This window comes from Linepithema humile, chromosome 1 (genome assembly GCF_040581485.1).
Source record: "Linepithema humile isolate Giens D197 chromosome 1, Lhum_UNIL_v1.0, whole genome shotgun sequence".
In the NCBI taxonomy this organism is placed as follows: Eukaryota; Metazoa; Arthropoda; class Insecta; order Hymenoptera; family Formicidae; genus Linepithema; species Linepithema humile.
Window position 1 is genome coordinate 42,350,347 of NC_090128.1, and position 20,061 is coordinate 42,370,407.

General features: G+C 32.5%; 3 protein-coding genes and 1 long non-coding RNA gene across 6 annotated transcripts; 2 read left to right on the forward strand and 2 right to left on the reverse strand.

Moving 5' to 3' along the window:
* Positions 1-496: 496 nt before the first annotated feature.
* Positions 497-11,825, forward strand: LOC105669143 (sodium-independent sulfate anion transporter-like). Of its 2 annotated transcripts, none has more exons than XM_067354649.1 (11): positions 497-1,455; positions 4,396-4,759; positions 8,441-8,676; positions 8,764-8,965; positions 9,129-9,349; positions 9,494-9,839; positions 9,962-10,264; positions 10,524-10,669; positions 10,913-11,083; positions 11,184-11,337; positions 11,453-11,825. In XM_067354649.1, exons 2-11 carry the CDS (start codon positions 4,549-4,551, stop codon positions 11,491-11,493), a joined length of 2,031 nt encoding a protein of 676 aa, XP_067210750.1. In that variant the 5' UTR covers positions 497-1,455; positions 4,396-4,548; the 3' UTR covers positions 11,494-11,825. The 2 variants fall into 2 exon arrangements, with proteins under 2 accessions (XP_067210750.1, XP_012217355.1); XM_012361932.2 differs by having other exon boundaries at positions 498-1,455; positions 4,396-4,747.
* Positions 5,697-9,278, reverse strand: LOC136999883 (uncharacterized). Its single transcript, XR_010890157.1, has 2 exons — positions 9,138-9,278; positions 5,697-8,955 (listed from the first exon to the last, which is right to left on the reverse strand). It is a non-coding gene; the product is annotated as an uncharacterized lncRNA (long non-coding RNA).
* Positions 11,826-12,494: 669 nt separating the features above from the next.
* LOC105669136 (galactokinase-like) lies at positions 12,495-16,538 on the reverse strand. 2 transcript variants are annotated; one of them, XM_012361919.2, is made up of 7 exons: positions 16,397-16,538; positions 15,535-15,805; positions 14,417-14,603; positions 13,945-14,087; positions 13,495-13,792; positions 12,911-13,232; positions 12,495-12,816 (listed from the first exon to the last, which is right to left on the reverse strand). In XM_012361919.2, exons 2-7 carry the CDS (start codon positions 15,694-15,696, stop codon positions 12,747-12,749), a joined length of 1,182 nt encoding a protein of 393 aa, XP_012217342.1. In that variant the 5' UTR covers positions 15,697-15,805; positions 16,397-16,538; the 3' UTR covers positions 12,495-12,746. The 2 variants fall into 2 exon arrangements, with proteins under 2 accessions (XP_012217342.1, XP_012217343.1); XM_012361920.2 differs by lacking the exon at positions 16,397-16,538 and having other exon boundaries at positions 15,627-15,805.
* LOC105669135 (uncharacterized) lies at positions 16,441-19,707 on the forward strand. The gene is made up of 10 exons (XM_012361918.2): positions 16,441-16,516; positions 16,599-16,679; positions 16,903-17,089; positions 17,242-17,377; positions 17,479-17,696; positions 17,899-17,959; positions 18,048-18,176; positions 18,567-18,902; positions 19,058-19,140; positions 19,240-19,707. Exons 2-10 carry the CDS (start codon positions 16,643-16,645, stop codon positions 19,364-19,366), a joined length of 1,314 nt encoding a protein of 437 aa, XP_012217341.1. The 5' UTR covers positions 16,441-16,516; positions 16,599-16,642; the 3' UTR covers positions 19,367-19,707.
* Positions 19,708-20,061: the final 354 nt, after the last annotated feature.

Genomic DNA, 20,061 nt, shown 5'->3' on the forward strand with positions numbered 1-20,061 from the left:
TCGATCGAAGAGAAATTTACATAAACGCAATATTCGCAAGTAAAGGTGCGTTAAATTGTTCTAAGAAATTTAATTTTTGCTCGCAATTTTTTTCATTTTTATTTTTTATTGTAATTTTTTATTGTAACTAAATAATGAAAACTGACATATGTAATAGGATATGCCATTGCGATGCAAGCCGTTATTAGAATTTAATATTATCATATACAGATTTATACTACGCGACAATGTAAAACAACAATCTATTCAGTTGCGCAAATGTATTCGAAAATTATCGCCAATAAATCCCCTTTGAATGAAGTATATTATACGTGTCTGTTGATAGCTTGTGCGATAGACTTATTCCTTGCAAATTAAACGCTTTTGTTTCAAGAGTTTTTTTTCCCAGTACGCGTAATGACATCATTTCGCTTTCATTCAAAGAAGAGTTCATGGTTTATAAAAATCAATCGTTTTTAATTTTAAATAATTAAATATTAAAATTAATTTGTATGTGTGTGTGGATTAAAAAAATACATTAATAATGATTTTTAAATAAAAACTACAATTGGAAAAATTGCAATAAATTGTGAAAACAATTATCCTATAAGAATTTTTGCCACAAATTTCAATATAAAAAATCTTTTCTTTTCTGCTTTACATTTAACAATTAAGACAAGTTATATGTTGGATAAGTAATTACTTTTAAATTATTTTACCTATTTTAATTGCTTTTTGCAACAAAATTTTTAAATAATAATCATAAAAATAAAATATTTTGTACACATGCAGCACAGTAGAATAACAAAATGTAATATAGCAATATAATGAGGATTAAATTAGATAGTTAATGCCGATAATTAGTTTCAAGTTTTAAAATCCGCTTTCATTAGTGTTGCTCGTCAATCAAGAAGTTTATATAGACCGGGGAAGAACTTGATGCCATGACGTAGGAGGAAAGAAGGAATAATTCAATTCAATATCTAGACGAAAGAGATCTCGGCGGAATGATTACTTCCTCTCCCTAGATCTCAACATTCGCGATACGAGCACATGGCGATTCGGTGCGATGGCGGGGCAACGCCACTAGTGCATAACGCAAAAGCAAATTTGCGACTGTCAGATTGCGCGGCGCAGGTGAGTTGAGCGAACGGGCCGCCGCTTCCACTCCGTCGCTCCGCGAGAGAGTCCGGTGACTTGTACGATTGACCGCAACGTTGTGCAGACACGAAACCCGCCCGCGCACATTCCCGAACTTCATTCTCCACATTGCACTTTTTCGGCATATCCGCGCGGCCAGCAATCGTGCGTTAGGCAGGTAATATCCACGAGGAAGAGGAAAACGAAACGGTGAACGTCCTTGCGTTCCACGTCGCATCACACCGGCGGATTCACTATTGTTTTCACCAACCTGACGATGAATGCGGAACATGGAGCCATGTCTTATCACGTGTTATATTGCAGAGGCAATTAGAGGTGAGTATGTTCTGATTTAATGTAGTATGCGAGGAAACATAAAAAATAAAAATTACAAAACGTAAAATAAATTAAAATTTGCAAATAATAAGGTGAGAAAGGTGTTGATGTTCCGGTGTCGGGTGGAAAAAATTATAAACTTTTTGAATCAAAATTTGAAATCAAAAAGCTTATAATCCTGATTAATGCGAGAAATTGTATACACAAATTAATATAAATTTTATCTTGATATTATATCAAGATAACTTATTGTTTAATGTAAAGCGTAACGCGAGAGCAAACGCAGAATATTGGAGAATATTTCAACGGTCCGTTTAACATCACTTGTATGCTTATATTAGGTGCGCTCGCATGGTTCATTAATTATCTGCAGGTCCTGCGAATAAGATGTATGTATAATGAAAAGCCGCGAACGTCAAATGCGAAATCAGACGGCACACTTTGCAGCATTCACGCGTTTTAAGCAGGGGGAAAGAAATCATTGGCATGCGTTTGAAATGTGATTATATGCGGATTTATGTGGGAGAATACGAATCGACCGCGACACTTAACGCTGAAATCGCGCCGGAGAAAGCATGATCCGCCTTTATGTAGGATTATAGGCCTTCTAATAAACTTTCGCACGCGCTTACTTATGTACAGTGACTGTAGATAAGTGAAACGAGCAAACAGCGCGAATTCACACCGCGATGTTTCGCGAAAAGACGAAATTTCACAAAAAACTCGCATGTCCAAATTTCTTAGGCATATATGTGATTTCGCATGAAATGTATCGAGCAATTTTTTGGAATAACGGATGTCTTTTTTATTAATAAAAAAAAGTGTAAAATATTTGATCGAATGCCTTCAACGCTAATATGCGCCAGTATAGATTTTAAAATCAAGTCCGCAGATAAAAAATTTTACGAGACAAATTCTATAGACCGTCGCATATTCTAAATTTTTATATTCTTCTGAAACAAGAGGTTTAAATTGTTACAATTATTTGACGTTAATTTGAAAAAATTATTTAAAATTTGTGAAAGCCAAGTCTTTTGTGTTTAATTGCTGTTACATCTGTACGCATTCTTCGTACGCATTTCATTGTTTTCGAAACGTAATGTCAAAATCGTAGAACTTCTCTCAAAGTTTCGTAAACATTGTCACCGTATTTGCCGATCTCGACTCGATTTATAAGCGGGAGCCTTGACCAAAGCGATATTTTTTTCAGTTACGGTGTCTGGCGATGTCAAAGGTAAAAACCATTGATAGACCTCCGATATACTTCCTTATGCTGTAATCGCGAGCCCACGAAATTTGCACGACGTGCTGAAAATTTGCATTCGCGATATGTCACTTTCGAAACAATACACAAATTTATTAGCGTACAGAAAAATATTTATTTCATAAAAATAGTCTATTCCAAAAATGAAGAAAGAAACTGATTATATTTTTTAAATAATTAATTTAATTACCCAATTATCATTAAAAATATCATTCGTATCGTTTCATCGCTAAGATTGTTACGAAAAATAAACTGCAATCAGATTATTTTTCCCAAGCATCGATTTGCAATTATAACGCGGTATCATTCATGACTCTCGATATCATTTTACATAATATTGATCGCCTCTGATACGGTTGATATGCAATTATAAGAATGATATTTATTCTCTTTCTTTACTCTCTCTTTCTCCCTCTTTTCCTTTCTTTTCTTTGATACAAGGAAGGCTCTAATCATATTTTACAATACTAAATTAATTATGTAAACATCTTTCCAAGATAATTCCATTCCGAGTTACCTCAATAAATGTGACATTGTTCAATTAAATTATTGTATTTAGGATTTCGCAAAGAATTATACACCTTTCGTACACGAAACTGCACCGCGATTACATACGTAATTCGAATGATTTCCTAGCACGTTCATCTTTTCACTTGAAGTGTAACATCAAACGCTGGTTTCCGGTATCGTCATACTTCCGCTTCATAATGAGCTTGATACTGAAACGAGCGGCAGATCGCACAAAGTGACTCCGATTTGACATTTGTTGCTTCAAGCGTAAAAACTTGTTTTCATTTCTACATATGATTCTTCAAATACACGTCATTTTTAAAACAAAAATCGGAAATGAAATCATAGATTATTATTGTAATTGCAGCTCGCAAAATACAATCGCAATTTCGCATATAAAATTTTGATTGAAAACAAATAATACCATTAATTTCGATAATTATAACACTACTTTTGGGTAATTAGTGTTTTTCTTTTTTTACGAATAATCAATCGCGTTTCACACGTAGCCACGCGTTTTACGGTTATCCGGAATAATCAAGCGTGACGATAAGACTTTTACATAGGCATATCAATAGAAAATTGTGCCTAATTAAAGATTTTTTTTTATATAAGACTTTGTTTTTAAAGTGCATGCCGATTATCACGTTCGATAATTATTCATTCAAAAATTATAACATATCGATTGAAGTGGTGTTTGTCCAGCAATATATTTTTAGACACAATTTGACACTTGCTTTATCATCTTATTAAAAAAAATTAATAAATAAATAACATATATATAAATTATTTTAAAAATAATAAAATTGATACTATGTTATTTCAAACACTGATCGTATGTGTAAAAATCAAATCTTTAAATTTTTTAAATTTTAATAACTTTCAGCTATCACACAACTAATGTAATATATTCTTGATGCTACAATTATATGAAGTTAACCGATTTCAAGTTCTGTGCAGAAGTTTTGCGTTTCATAATAGTGAGCGGATTCCGCTTCAGTAATCACAATAATAACCGCCGGATGGAAGTATCATCCAGTATTTCATAAGATTAAAAGTATATATGTCGATCGCGGAGATTATTAGAGATCTAAGGATAGATGAAAAACCAATGTGGTATCAATACGCGCAAATGATAAATGAGTCTACTCGTTTTTCTGCTTCAGGGTCACCCAATCGCGAATGTACTCTCGACAGGATGGAGTCCACCTGAGAAGGCAGCATCAGCTTTACGTCGGCGCCGATCGTTCGATATCGAAGGACGCGTCTCATTTGAATTCGCCCTCGGTCGATCTCGTCGATCTCAGGCAACTGCTATCATGTCCAGGTATAACGTCAATGACGAGTACGACGAAAGAAATCGCAGGGAGGTGATGCTGACTGGCTTCAGCAGCAATACGCTCGACGACGTTCTTCGCAGCAACAACAACGAGCCAAACGCCCTGAACGGAAATCCGGGAGATGTAATTGGAAGCCATGTCCACGCCATCACCAAAGACACAAAAGTCAACTTTGAAGGTAATTGCACATGTATGTGTATTAGCATAATAAAGGATGAAAATTGGAAAATCGTAAAAATGATCACTCGGGAAAAAATAGTTCAAAATTGGCCAAGAAAAGCAAATTATTAGCACGCACATCTTATCGACGATTCATGCGAAATTTTTCCAGTATATTAAATTTATGCAAAAATAGAAAAATAATCGGTGTACGATTGAATGCGCGACATTGCGCGTCACGCGGCAGTAGGACAGCGGCGGAAACAGCGGCAAAACTTGGCAAAAATAGTCGCGCACCGTATACTGACCTTCACTTTCACGGTTGAACGATCGTTTTTAGTGTTTTATAACATTTGCTATCGGAAAAATTGTTTCAAGGTAGATTGTCTTCATCGAAATTGTTATAATTTATTCCCGTTACGCGTTGTGAATTTACACACGCGCGTTACATTGTGACAGCTTTTGATAGTAGCAATCATATTTTTCTTTAAATAAATATATTATCTTGCAAAGTTGTACGCAAAAATATTTATACAAATTATGCAAACAATTTGCATACCAAATGATAAAACATAAATTACGAGAACCCGATAAATGTTTCTTACGGCCCGGAAACCGAGTGCAGCTGTGATAGGAATCGTAACAATTTGAAATAAATGTAATCTAGAAATATATTTGCAATTGAAATGTTCGAAGCTGATTAACTTGCGATAACAAAATACTAACAATAACAATAACAAAATGCTAAATATGATAAGAAAGATATGCGATGCACCAAAGAAATATTGCATTGTTCAAGTATTTGTCAAAATATTCGAGTATCGTTTGCCTATTAGCCTATATTTTTATATTTTTTTTTTATACTTTGCTGATATGTTAACTGATATGAAAAAATACTATTTTAAAGCGCAATAATAGGTTTGTAAAAAGCAACATTTTTGTCACAAAACTAGTTCTGCAAGCTAGCAGTAATTAGCGTCATTATGTCTACTTATTTCGATCGATATACATTTTGTGTCTACGACGTCTTAGACACAAGCGCATTATTCCACGTAAGCATATATATACGTTTAAATAAATAAATCATTATCTTTTATATATTTTCTCGTATAGATTATTTATCGATATTTGTATCTTCTTCACTTTGTTTGTATGATTTCAAACGATTTTAGATAGCAAAAAAATATCAACGCTGATATATCTACGGATTATCAAAGTTACATGAACGAACGATCGAAATTACAAAAAACAAAACAATGCATTTACTTGAAATTTTATCACAGTAAAAAAAATTTAATTAAATTTAGTTAATGAGCGCGCGCGCGTGCGTGTGTGTTAAGAAAAATCATACTATTTATTAATTTTTTTTATATAACTGTGTTTGTTTCTTGTACGAAAATAATTATTTATTTTGTATGTAACAGAGAATTATATTATATATTTTTATAATACCAGTCTGCAAAATTAGACATGTTATTTTAATGTTTGGAAAAAAAAAATAGTTTTTCATAATGTTTTGTCCATTAAATTTGGCCTGAAAATTGCGTATCACATTAAGATTTTAAGAAACTAAAAAGTGTCCCAAAAATAAACTTTTTGACCATATTTACAAAGCTATTCTAAAAAATTAATTTTTTTTAAAATAATTATCGCCATCTTGAACTACTAAGTGTTTCTCACAAAATAAAAAAATTAAATTTACAAAAAAAAAGTATCAAAGCCGTCCACTTTGCCGTTATTCAAGGAACGCCGAGAGTGGTTGGGAAAAAGCCTAAGAGCGGTAATAGAGAGTAAAAGGGAAGGTATAACTAATTAGAAAGAGACAGAAAACTCTTTGCGATCGCTTTTTGCGAATGATATGAATAGAATTACTCATATTCGGCCAACTGTGCAGCTCTGATATAAATCGCCTCCATGATACATTTTCGATAACGTTGCGTAGATAGTATATCATTTACATAAAAAGCGTTCAATATATTTTCGATAATGCTGTGTAATAGACAACGGTTTGATACAAATGATTAAGCTGAATTTTTATGAAGGCTTAGAAAAATTAATTTTTATTGCATTAATTAAAACTATAAAAATATTTAAAAAATTTATTTTAAAAGAAAAAATTAATATTTTAAGATAGCGCAAACAAAATTGCAAAGAAAAAATATTTGGAAACAGCATTGCGAATATGATAAAATTATTGACACATTTTTCTTTGATTAACCAAAATTCTGATGTATTAGACACTTTTTGTCTGTGGATTCGAATTCAGCGTATAAAATATTATACAAAATTATTCTTTTTTCCTGAAGAAACTCAAAGAAGGTAGTCATTAAAATTATTCGAAAGAAGGAATTATTTTAATAGCGTTAAAAAAGTCGGCTTTACAATAGAAAGCTTATCTCAAAACTCAAGTCAGTTAGAACGAGCAATAATGTAAACGGCAAAATTTATGGAGGGAAGATAATGAGATGCGATTGTATCGAGTTACGCGATTTACGTCAATCTGAATGTTAATTAATCATTGTAAATGTAATGCACTGCTTATGTCTGAAGCAGTTACTGTTTCGTTATGAGTAAAATAACACTACTTTAGTTTACTTTATGATAATGTTAATGAAAAATATATGTCGATGGAATGTACCGCATGCTTACGTAAACGGCGAAATAAGATCGCATGACGGATAGACGGTCATAAGACGTAACTGCTTTTCACGTCGGAAATGCGGAATTCACGGAAATTGGCACCTCACTCAGGTGTGTCTAATGATAATATAGCAACCACACCGCGGACTTCGCATCCTTGAATTTCACGTGTGATAATCTCAAAGATGTGACGCGAATTAAACATGATTTGTACTGTATCTTGATTAAAATCGCATCTATTTTGTTTAACTTCCGTTTCGTATATAATTCTATTTTTATAGAACCACATTAAAGTAATGATAATTTCGACTCATATATTGCATAAGCGATACATCTTTAATTTTAAATAAATTTTAAAGTGTAAAAATACTATCACTTCGCACCTCAAACGATATTTTCACACAAAACCGATATTTGGAAAGATCAATATATTCGCCAAACTTGCTAAAAAAAATCCGTTATGTTTGTTTGTGTCAAATTAACCATCCACACTACATGGTAGTGTTAAATAATAATAGACCTTGGCATTCAGGTATTTTTCTATTTTTTGCTGAGACCACAAAGCCGCTGATGAATGTAAAAAAATAAATTATACCACTATCAGCGACGTCGTCAACATAACAGCAATGCATAAAATAAAACGTGACGGAGTAGAAGCTTTATTACGGTCTGTAATGAAGTCATTTTCTCGTGGTGCATGTTCCTTAATTTGTGTCCACTCGTAAACAATACTCTGTAAATGTCACATCTTTGACCTTTGGTATGCAAATCTTTCAAATCACATTATGGTTTTTTAAATATCAAAAATTTCAACAATCGTCCTTTGGATTCTCATTCTTTTTTACATCATTGTTGTTCGTTTTTATTGGAGAAAAGATAATTTTTTTCTTAATCAATGATAAAGAAAGAAATTTGTTAAATGTAAATATTTCTAAAAATTAATTGCAAAAACGCTACTAAAATCTTTATATTTTTACGAAAGAATTTTCACGAGTAATTTTTCTACGCAAATGTATTCTTTTGCTTCTATATACTTTACAGCTCATATACATATTTTTTTAAATATGTTTAGCATCACAAAATTCTAACAAGAATGTCCTGTGTACTTCCGGAAGAAGATGGCTTCATCGACAGGTGAGGAGATCCTGTAGAATGAAGTTGCTGTTCAAGAAAATACCGATCCTAAGTTGGTTACCGAATTATCGAAAAGAATACATAGTGAGTGATTTGTTGGCCGGTATTACCGTAGGTCTTACTGTCATACCGCAAGCCATAGCGTATGCTAACGTCGCGGGACTACCTTTACAAGTAAGTTCGAGGAAACGTTGGAACGCATCAAGAGATATAAAAGCTTGAAATATTTGCTTAAAAAAACCTGTTACTTTTGAATTATAGTACGGACTATACTCATCTTTTATGGCGTGTTTCGTGTATACAATTTTTGGTTCCTGGAAGGACGTACCTGTTGGACCAACCGCGATCGCCGCTATCCTAACGAGAGAGACTTTGCAAAAGGCTCATCTAGGACCCGACTTCGCCGTATTATTGTGTTTCATCTCGGGCTGCGTCTCTTTATTAATGGGAATTCTGCAATTAGGTAATATTACAAAAATATTAAACTGATCAATTAATTGATCGGCAACTTCACAGTCTTAATTACTTAATGTACTCCCCTTGCTTTATTTTTATGAAGTATATATCTATGTTATGTATATATATGTATGCTTTTTTAATATATTTTAATTACTTTTGGCAATTAGGATTCTTACTGGATTTTATATCGGGACCGGTATCCGTGGGTTTCACATCGGCAGCATCAATTATTATTGCCACCAGCCAGGTAAAGGATATCCTTGGGCTTAAAGTTTCCGGTACTAAATTTGTCCAAGTTTGGCAAAGTATCTTTGAACATATCAGCGAAACGAGGCACTGGGACACCACTTTGGGAATCGTTTGCATAATCATTCTCCTATTTCTCCGAGTAAGTGCAGTATTAATTGACTGCAAGAAGCTAATCTATTGTTAATAAATAAAAACACTTTATTATCAAAAGTAATTTCTATGAAAAAAAAATGGTTAGGTTAGGTTAAATTTGTTAAATTTGCATATTTCTCATGTTTTAAAGAAGGTGAAAGACTGGTCAGTAGTGTCGAAAAATACCAAAGTACCGTCGCAACTTCAACAAGTCGTCACGAAGTTGCTCTGGCTGATCTCCACAGCCAGAAACATCATTGTAGTCATCGTCTGCGCGGTGATGTGCTGGCTTCTCGAGGAACACCTGGGAGAGTCGCCCGTAATTTTAACGGGTCACGTGAAACAGGGACTACCGGAGTTCCGTCTGCCGCCTTTCGAAACTCAGGTCGGAAACGTGACCTACACCTTCATCGATATGATTTCCGCTATGGGCACCGGCTGTTTGGTCGTACCTATGCTGAGCCTGCTGGAAACCATTTCCATCGCCAAAGTATTCTGTAAGAAGACTTAATTTACGAACATAACAACTTATTGCAAATTAAATATTTTTATTTAAACCTAAAATAAATTATATAAAATAAATGCGTTTTTGATGATTAAATTAATATTATATCCGCAGCTGATGGCAAGTCGATAGATGCAACTCAAGAAATGTTAGCACTGGGTGCATGCAATGTGATGTCGTCATTCGTATCGTCGATGCCTGTGAGCGGTGGCCTCAGCCGAGGCGCGGTCAACCACTCATCTGGTGTGAAAACAACTCTCGGTGGGGTTTACACCGGGGTGTTAGTGCTTATATCGTTGCAATTTCTCACACCCTACTTGTACTATATTCCTAAGGCTGCCTTGGCAGCCGTTATTATCGCCGCAGTTGTCTTCACGGTGGAATTTCAGGTGTTGAAGCCTATGTGGCGAAGCAAAAGTATGTTTTTTTTTTATTTATTATAAACGAATCTCTCTCTTATATTCCGGAAAAGATAAATTCGGGAATTCCGTTTTTTTTTTATTAACTATTTATTATCTTAAAGTACTTTTCTCTTTGAGATAAATAAATAAAATAAAAAAGAGAGAAGAGAGAAAGTAATGCAAAAAATTTGCATAAATTCTGGATAAAACAGAATTAATGTCAATGTTCTCTCGATACTTTTTTTTTTTGTGTAATAACAAATCATTATTTTTAGAAATTGATCTCATACCGGCCTTTACCACGTTTCTATGCTGTCTTTTAATACGACTCGAACTGGGAATAGTGATCGGCATCGGCATAAATCTCTTGTTCTTACTTTACGCTTCGGCCAGACCGACCTTACGAGTTCACAAAGCTACGGTGAGTTTGTAGCTCTATAAAATTTTGTAACATATAAAGAGTTTTTCCATGACTAAAAAATATCTTGACGACAGATTCTTTTTTAAATTGGAAATCGATTTTTCTGAGATTCACCAAACTTTTTATACGTTACATTTGCATTCTCAGTTAGAAGAAAGATTGATGAAAGATTCAAAAAATATTTTGTACGACATAACAATAATTTTCAAAATGTACATTAGCATATTTCCTTTTTTTTTTCAGAGTATTAGTGGCTATGAATATCTCGTCATAACACCGGATCGGAGTCTGGTGTTTCCGAGTGTTGAATATGTACGAGCCGTCATTAGTAAACAAGGATTGCGAGAGGGTACCACTGTACCTGTCGTGATAGATTCCACGCATATCCAGGCAGCCGACTTCACCGCTGCAAAGGTGAACAAACTGCAAAATAATAAAAAGAATCACTCGCTAATCACGAATTAATCACGAATAAATATTATACTTCTTTTATCATCAACTTTCCTATCTTTAGGGTATCAAAACTTTGATAGAGGATTTTGCTAAGCGGAGCCAACCCTTAATATTCCATAATTTGAAGCCAAGCGTCATCGAAATCTTCAAAGGTGTAAAACCTTCCGGGCTCACTTGCAGCTCCAGCGAACTCGAACTCAACGATTGTCTTAAAGGTAAAACGACTTTTATGTATGTGTAAACTACACAATAATTTATGTCTACATGTAGACAATGTAAATTACAAGTTTGACGTTTTTTTCTTCCTAAAACTGTCATATATTTTTACAGATCACACAAATAGTTCAGCCGATAGTCTCAATAGATATTGAATACAAGATGATAGACAATAAAACGATATATTTTCTTCCTTAGTGAGCATCAGTATTATTGAGCGAGAATATTACGGATAGCAAACTATCTATATATAATATTATTGGGAAACAATGTTACTTTCAAATTTACCTTATTGAATTAACAGGTTGTACATATATGTATGTATTTTTGACCTCATGCGCTAGTATAAAAATAGTTTGTATCGTGTAAATTTGCGCAGTGTACACAGTGTAATATTTTTGTATTTACGACAGATAAAAACTTAAGTTTATGTATATGTGACTTTCTCCGAAAAAATCTGGCTTATAATAAAATTTTTGGGTTTTTACGTTTTGGTATTTTTAACATTATTAATAATTTACTTTCATTAAACTAATCCAAGGTCCCTATTTTTAAAATTGAGGTAAAAATTGAGTTTAAAAAAAAGAGAACTCTATGTTATATTTGTCATATTTTTAAAAAGACAGAAAATAAAGAAAAAATTAACTTTACATTAAATTTATTATAAAACAAGTGCAAAGTTAAAAGAAACCAAAATCTGCTACAAGAAATATTATATATCACTATATTAATAAACAATAAATATAAAATTTCAATACATTTGTTTTAAAACGTTGATTTTTATAAGCTGGGTTGTTCTCAGAGAGCGTAACAAATTCTAAATTAATTTTAACGGATTAAATAGGAAAATGTACCAAGATCGTCCGTTATTGACGATACAACTGAAAAAGAAATAATTAATCATAAAAATTAGACCAAAAAATGAGTAAAGTTTTTACATGATGCTCTATTCTCAAGAATATCAAATTAAAAGCTCGGAAAATTAATGATACTTTTTCAATGTTTTAAACTTGCAATACTTTCACGTGTAATACTTGCAATACTGATGCAAGTTTATGCAAATTACGCTTTAAAATGACAAAAAATATTGACTTTCCGCTTTTTTAAATAAGTTTTCTTTAAAATAAAGCATTGTATAAAAATTGTATCTTATAAATCTGAGTTTATTCTTCATGTATATTTATCTCCGAATTTGATTGGCACAAAATTAAATATATAAATTACAAAGACATCATCTCTTTCTGTCTAATCTCATTGTACCAGAATTCCAGTCATGGTACAAAAAAAAAGATCTATTCAACAAACGCAAATGAGCAACACATCTCATAAAATCAATCATATTCATATTTCTATCTATGAATAACGTTATAATATTATAAAATATACGTGTATATTTAAAACAATAACACTAATTTATGCTGATTTCTCGAGCTCCACCGGCCGGTGTCGCTATGTAGAATGCAGGTATACCAGCATACCTATAAACAAAAAAATTTTAATGATTTGTAAATGACGCATATGTGCGTTATTAACGTTTAAGGGATTAATATAAGCTATGGAAAAGATATTAACTTTGCTTTCATATGCTGGATCGTCTTATTAACCACATCTTTTCTCAACAAAGTGACGGTGCAGCCACCAAAACCGGCGCCCGTCAAGCGGCTTCCCAACACGCCGTCCACCTCTCTGGCTGCCGAGACCAGCGAATCGAGCTCCTTGGACGAGACCTCGTAATCGTCGCGCAGCGAATCGTGACTCTCGTTCATTAATCGTCCGAATTGCTGAAAGTCACCTTTCTCCAGCGCTATCGCAGCATCCAGGGTTCGTTGAATTTCCGTGACTACGTGACGAGCTCGTTTAATAACATGATCGGACGCATTTCGTGATATTAATGCTGAAAACACATTAGTTCATCATATAAAAGAACGATTAGAAAGCAAACGTTAATCCATCATTTCCAATGTATGAATATAAAATAATTACACTCCCCTGCATATGAGCCTGTCGTTTGAGAAATCAACATGGTTTTCCGTCATTTTTTATGAAAACTATTAGTTTTTCAGACAACAAAAAAGTGTCTCATTTTGCAGTGTGTGTTATTCATTCATATAAAATAAAAATCTATAAAATTAAGAAAGATAAAATTCTGTCGTTACTTTGAATATCGTTTATGTTTGCGTCTCTTAAACTTTTTTTGCCCAGTATTTTCGCAGCTTCGAAACAACAATCTCTACGCTCGCAATAGGCGCTCGAGCTTAACTTGTGCGGCGCATTGGAGTTTGTTATCAAAAAAATGTAGTTATCCATATGTAGCATAGGTATTTGCTTGGTAATGAGATCTCGGCAATCGAGGAGAAGAGCACAGCCTTCTTTACCCATGACGGATATGAATTGATCCATTATACCGCAAGGTACTCCGGTAAAGTTGTGCTCCGCTTTTTGACACGCCAAAGCCTACAATATTTTATTTTAGTAATATTTGCTGAACAAAAAATTAATTAATTATATACATATATTATCTTGTTTTATCTTTTTTATTGGCTTTATATCGTCTTGTTTAATAATTATTGAACATCAATTAAAAACTGCTATCTTATCTTTATTACCTTCTCTTCTGGTTTCTCCGGTTTCTTTCCGCTCAACGTTTCTAAGAATGTGTAAGTCGCCACTTCTAGAGCCGCCGAGCTGCTGAGACCGGCACCTGCCGGTACTGTCGACACGATCACAGCATTGAACGCAGGAACGTCGCCTGAAATGCACATTGATTGTATTATTGATAGAGATTATTCTATCAATGTAATTATTGTTGCTGGTAGTAGAATTTATAATATATATTCAATTTTTTCTTGATAAACAAAATTACTACAAATTAAGTTCAAACTATGCTGGAGATTAAAATTACGAATTAGAGATTAGAATTCAATCAAATAATTTCAATTTTAGCTCACTTTGTTTTGATAGATTGAATTCCAATCTGTAATTTGCAATCTTCTATCTTTATTAATGCATAGTCTGATATGGAACCGTACAAGCTTTGGTAAATCAATCGTGCAGTAATGAAAGGCAAGAACAACATACAAATAAAGTTGGCGATGCACCCTTTCACATAGTTCGCCCACTTTGGTTCTCCCGGTTTTATGTTAGCTCGACTACCCGCTTCGAATTCGGCTTCATTTGTAGCGCCGACCACATCACTTAAAGAAACAAGTTTTGTTTTTACACCATCGTGAGGCTTCCCAACTATCACCGTGATCATCGGTAGTGCCTGATAATTAATTAGAAAATATTAAATATTAAAAAAAAATTATATCATATTTAATAAATTATTGCTCTGTCGTTAAGCCGTGACAAATTCTTTTAAAAATGTATGTATGCTATACAATATTAGCTAAAAATTTGAAATAAAATTTGAAATTTAAAAACAATGTATTTCTTATTTTATACTTAACGTCAAAAACGTTTTGTAATAAAAAAATTCTGTAATAGTAGTGTTAAGAATAACAGAAATATTAAGACAAACGCAATGATAACTTTCGCAATTGCAAATAATCGATAATATCCAATCTTTTAGAAGGCGTTAATAAGCGTTAATATTATTTTACAGTAGTGTTTCATTGATTCATGTCACATCAGATATTTGAATCGTGTTAAAATGGCGCAAAACAACATTTGTCGAATGTTTGTCGAACGAATCTCAATTGTATTCTTTGATTATATAAGCAGTGGTTCGATACGTAATGCAATGATATCAGACGCGACCCTGACAACCCGGTGCAAGTTAACTTTGTATCTGTTATCGTAAAAACATTTTGAATTGATATTTTTACGTATATATATAATTATAATACATAATATATGTACGATCTCTCTTTCTCTCTCTTTTCTTCTCAATAATAATTACTAACTGGCTCGAGATAAAGTCAATTTTGAATTATTTTTACATTTATTCGTGTCGTGTGTACTTTCTACATTTTTTAAGCGCTAAAAAGAAAATGGTACACTTCCAAAAAAAAAAAAAAAAAAAAAAAACAGAAAGAAATATAAAGCTATACGCGACCAAAAGAGAAAAATTTACATTATGCTTTACATACTTTACTTCTTAAAACAAATTTAGACATAGTGCATACTTTAAATAAGAGAAAAGTAAAAAAATAAAAGTGCGAGAGAATGTAGAAAGCACGTGACACAAAATTTACCATCGGTAACACGAAGCCTTCATTGTAATCGGTGTGTTCGCCGATGAGATTAACACGTCCCGGTGCGTACACGCAGACGGTGGCTTGCTCACCGAATTTCTCGGTGAAGATTTGCAATGCCTTCGTTTTGACACTGTCGATGTCTAGAATCGGTGCAGGCATATCGAAATATTCCTCGAGACTTCACTTAAGCTTTGTCAAAACGATGGTGATTGATGGCGAAGGTGATTAAGCGACGTAGCAGATGCCGCAGTTAACAGTCGCGAAGATACTGAAACAAATGTAAATTTTATTACATGATTAGAATCGTAAGAACAGCAAAGTTATCAGCGCAACCTTTACTATATGTGTTTCGAAACACAGTAAACTCTCAACGAGCTACTTAACGCTTTTTTTTCTCTACAAGTGAAATTGTATGAAATACTATGGAATAATAAACAAGTATGTGCACACAAATATTGATACTTTATTATTAATATATTATTTATATTCACTCATTTATACTGTCTGCAATTATTATTAAGTGTCAAAAGCTATCGACAAAAATACAGAAACAAGATCATTTGAGTAAATGTTTGTTGTATTAGTTATACTAATTATATATGCACATTCCGCTAGATTGCGCATCGCAAATGTTAATGCAAAATGCAATTAAATGTAGATGTTTACAAAAATTCTTGCAAAACAATAATTCCTCTAGAAATTTTCTATATTCTTATTCAAGGATAAATCCATTTATATTATCCCATAGATTGTAATGATTCATCCTGTATATGCTATAATATACCATTATTTATTTATTAGTATTAATTTTTCATAATCAAATTATATCAATACGTATAAATAAATAAAAGATACTTACTGTGTTCATTCACACGATATTTAATTTGCAGTGAGTACGATTCAAGCGCACACACGACTCCACTGCCGCCGTCGTCGATATGTACACGAGTAGTTGCAGATAATACAATGCAGATTGGACGTAAGTGTGCCTCGCTTTTAAGACTTGGTTGACTCATGTAAGTTCAGTTTGCAGCAATAAACTGTTTCTCCCCTTCCACAAGGATTTATGCGGGTGATTTAACAGAGATATATTGCGAAGAATGCCATGTCGGTCTCAGATCCTCTCATCAAAGAGCTGAAAGGTAATCCCTGTGATTAAACAGGTTAGATGTGTCATTTAAACATAAATTTACAGCTTTCTTTCACTACATAATATATATATTTTTTAAAAAGCAGTTAGTTATGTGATATGATCTATACGTAATATCAGTTTGTAATCATTTTTTATAAATTTTATTGATTTTTAAGAGAATGTGTATATGATGGATGTCTAACTATTCTGACAGATTTCATATATCCTTGCAGGATGGACTCGAAAGCTGTTAGAACACGCTAACGAAATTAACGACGAAAACCAGGACTTGTATCACTTTTGTAAATGCTTAGAGAATTGTCTGCAACAGGGTTTACTGCCTGTTTTTGATAACATTGGATATCTGAATCTAGCCTATGCGTGGAAGTGGTTAGAATACATTGCTGGGAAAAAATACAAGTAAAAGAATTTTTCTATCTTCAATGTCTGTTTATATAATTCTATCTGTCTTGCAACAAATGTTCTTTCAATTAATATTAATAAAGTAATATTAGTATTTGAAATATTAGTTTGTACTAATGTTGATTATTTAATATCAATGTGATTTTTAGCTCGTATAATACATTCTCTTTGGCGGCGGAGCAAGTGAGACAAAATTCAAAAGTGCATACATCTGCTGGACGACTTCGTCTTTTAATAAGAATATGTCTGGTGCGAAGATGCTTTCACATGCCAGTGGAAATATTGGTAAGACAGTGTGCCAAACACACTCCAGACATGTATTCTTATTAATGAATTACAAAAATTTGTAATTTAGAATTTTAATAATCTATAATTTTCACCCTTAGACCAAAATACCAACTTTAGCCACCCAGTTTTACGACTTCAAAAGTATCCTGGGAGATGACATTCTACGAGAAATACTACTGTCTGTACTATTGCAGTGCAGTAAACTTAATTTTAAATTAAACTTGAGAAACGCAGCTTTCTTGGATGACACCTGGCAGCTGCCAAGATACAGAGTTTTCGAACTAGTTCCTTGCAAAAACTTAGGCATTTCCGTGTGGTGAGTGCTTTATCCTCACAAAAGAGGTCAATTAAATGCAAAATTGCAGACATTTATGTGTAAATTATAATAGATTACATCTATGCATAGACATTCAAGTTATGTTCAACATATTATCTGTAGATAATGCATGATTATAGTATTTTATGTTTTTGTTAAAATTTTTGTTAAATTTTTCTAATTGTTCCTTGTTATATTATAGTTTCACCAACGACAAAGCATTAATCGTCAATGTCGACGAGAGATCGGTAGCAGCTGAAGATGTAAGGAATGTCTAAATATCTAATGTAAAACCCGTTTGAATGAAGTAATTTTCAATATTACATTATTTACATGTTGCATGTAAATCAGAACAAAGTCGAAATTGGTGATGTACTGGATGAGATAAATGAAAATATTATCAATGGCGATAGCAAGGGAAAATTACGTAAAATTATAAAAAAGGGTAGTGGACAACCGATAATATTACATATCATAAAGGTACGTACATCTTGCAAATAATCTTTCAAAACATGTGACTCTCTCTGGACAAACCCGGTTTGTGACAAAAATTAATTTTTTGAAGAAAAATGCGTTTAAACAATAGTTTAAAAATAGCTATAAAATTCCATATAACAATTCTTTATTCAATTTAAGATAAATTTGTAGCATAAGCTTAATTTTTTGGGTTTTCTATCTTTTCATAAAATCCCTTTCTTTAAAACTCGTTTTTCTACCTCAATTTAAAAAATTGCGACTTTGAACCAGTTTTGGTGAAAAACTGTGAATGATTTGTAAAGTAGTAAAACTTAAAAACCCAAGAGTTGTATCATAAGCTGGATTTCTTTGTAAAAATGTATATACTAATGTGACTTTATTGTATGTTTTTAGCATCGTACCCAAAAATCCGATGAAGTTTATCAACCAATAGTGCATCTTATCAAAAACTCAGGTGTAGAGAGTATGAAATCCTTAATACAGACATCACAATTAGATCAAGTAAATACTACTAAAAAAAAGGAGATCTCTAAATTAGGAAATAAAACAGTAAGCAGTGGCTTCTTGGTAAAATATTGTGGCTCTGTGCATGTTGGTACAAAAGGTGATATTAAACAAATTGAGAAGGCTATTTGGCGCTTAATAAAGTCTGCAGAAATAAAACAAGTGCCTGTGAGATTTGAATGTTTAGAAATCGGGATTAAAGTGACTCAAGAGGCAGATGATGAGGTAAACTAAACAGCATAATATCAAATTTAAGTAAAGTATAATTAGAATCAATTGTAACTTGCAATGATTAAGTTCAGAATAGCTATTAATTTAGAAAATAAAATAATATGCAAAAGTAAATGTGTATTAAACCGATCAATATTTTTCTTTCTCAGACAATATGCAAGCAAAATTATATGGAAATCTCATCATGTGGACGTACTATCAACATTCCAGACTATTTTGCATTCATCGCAGGGTGAGCATTCATCTAGCAAATTAATATTAGAATAAATTGTATTCAAAGTTATAGACACAATTTATATACTTTATATATTAACATGGGATATTGTTTTAGGGAAACAAATTGTAATATGGCAACAAAATTTGATGCTTACATCTTTTATCACCAAAAGGAAACTGAAGTCCAAGAAATACTACAGAGTTTGGAACAAGGATTTCAACGTACCCATTTTGCAGTATAAACAATATATAATATATATTGTTGAATTTATTATAGATTTATGGAGAGAGCTATAGGGGAGGAAAATATTCTTACCTTTGTATTTTCCTTGTGTTGCTTACATATATAAATATTAATGTTACTCTTTAATCTTCCCAGAGAGGCTCCATCAATATACAATCACTTATGTCATCCGTATTATCAGATATTATAAATAGTCGAAATTGTACATATGTATTGAAATAAGTTTTAAATAGAGACTTGCAGATGTTGTAAATTTCATTTCTAGTCGTTAAAACTACAAGGTTTACTTTTGTAACAAAAATGTAATTTCAAAAATAATTAACTTATTTCTCCCATGCACTATTTGTGTTTTATAATTTCATCATTTTTTGTGAATAGACTTGCTGCTATAAATAATATCAGATTTTTGACATTTTCTTTTAAATTCTGATCTTTTACTTATACAAAGAATATCTTACAATTTGTAACTTTAATTTTAATGCTAGATTCTTTGACCAATCCAGGATCAATTTCATATCTTTTAGTAAAAGTATTGAAAGATAATAGCACATTTCACATTTTCAATGTCGTTTATCTTAGTAACAAGTTTTAAATGAGTAGTATATCGTAGTCAAGTTCATTCAGATTTAACGAATATTTCATTACTTATTGGAAATGTCGTTCTTGAAACTTTAGTTTGTAGAAAGTTCTCTC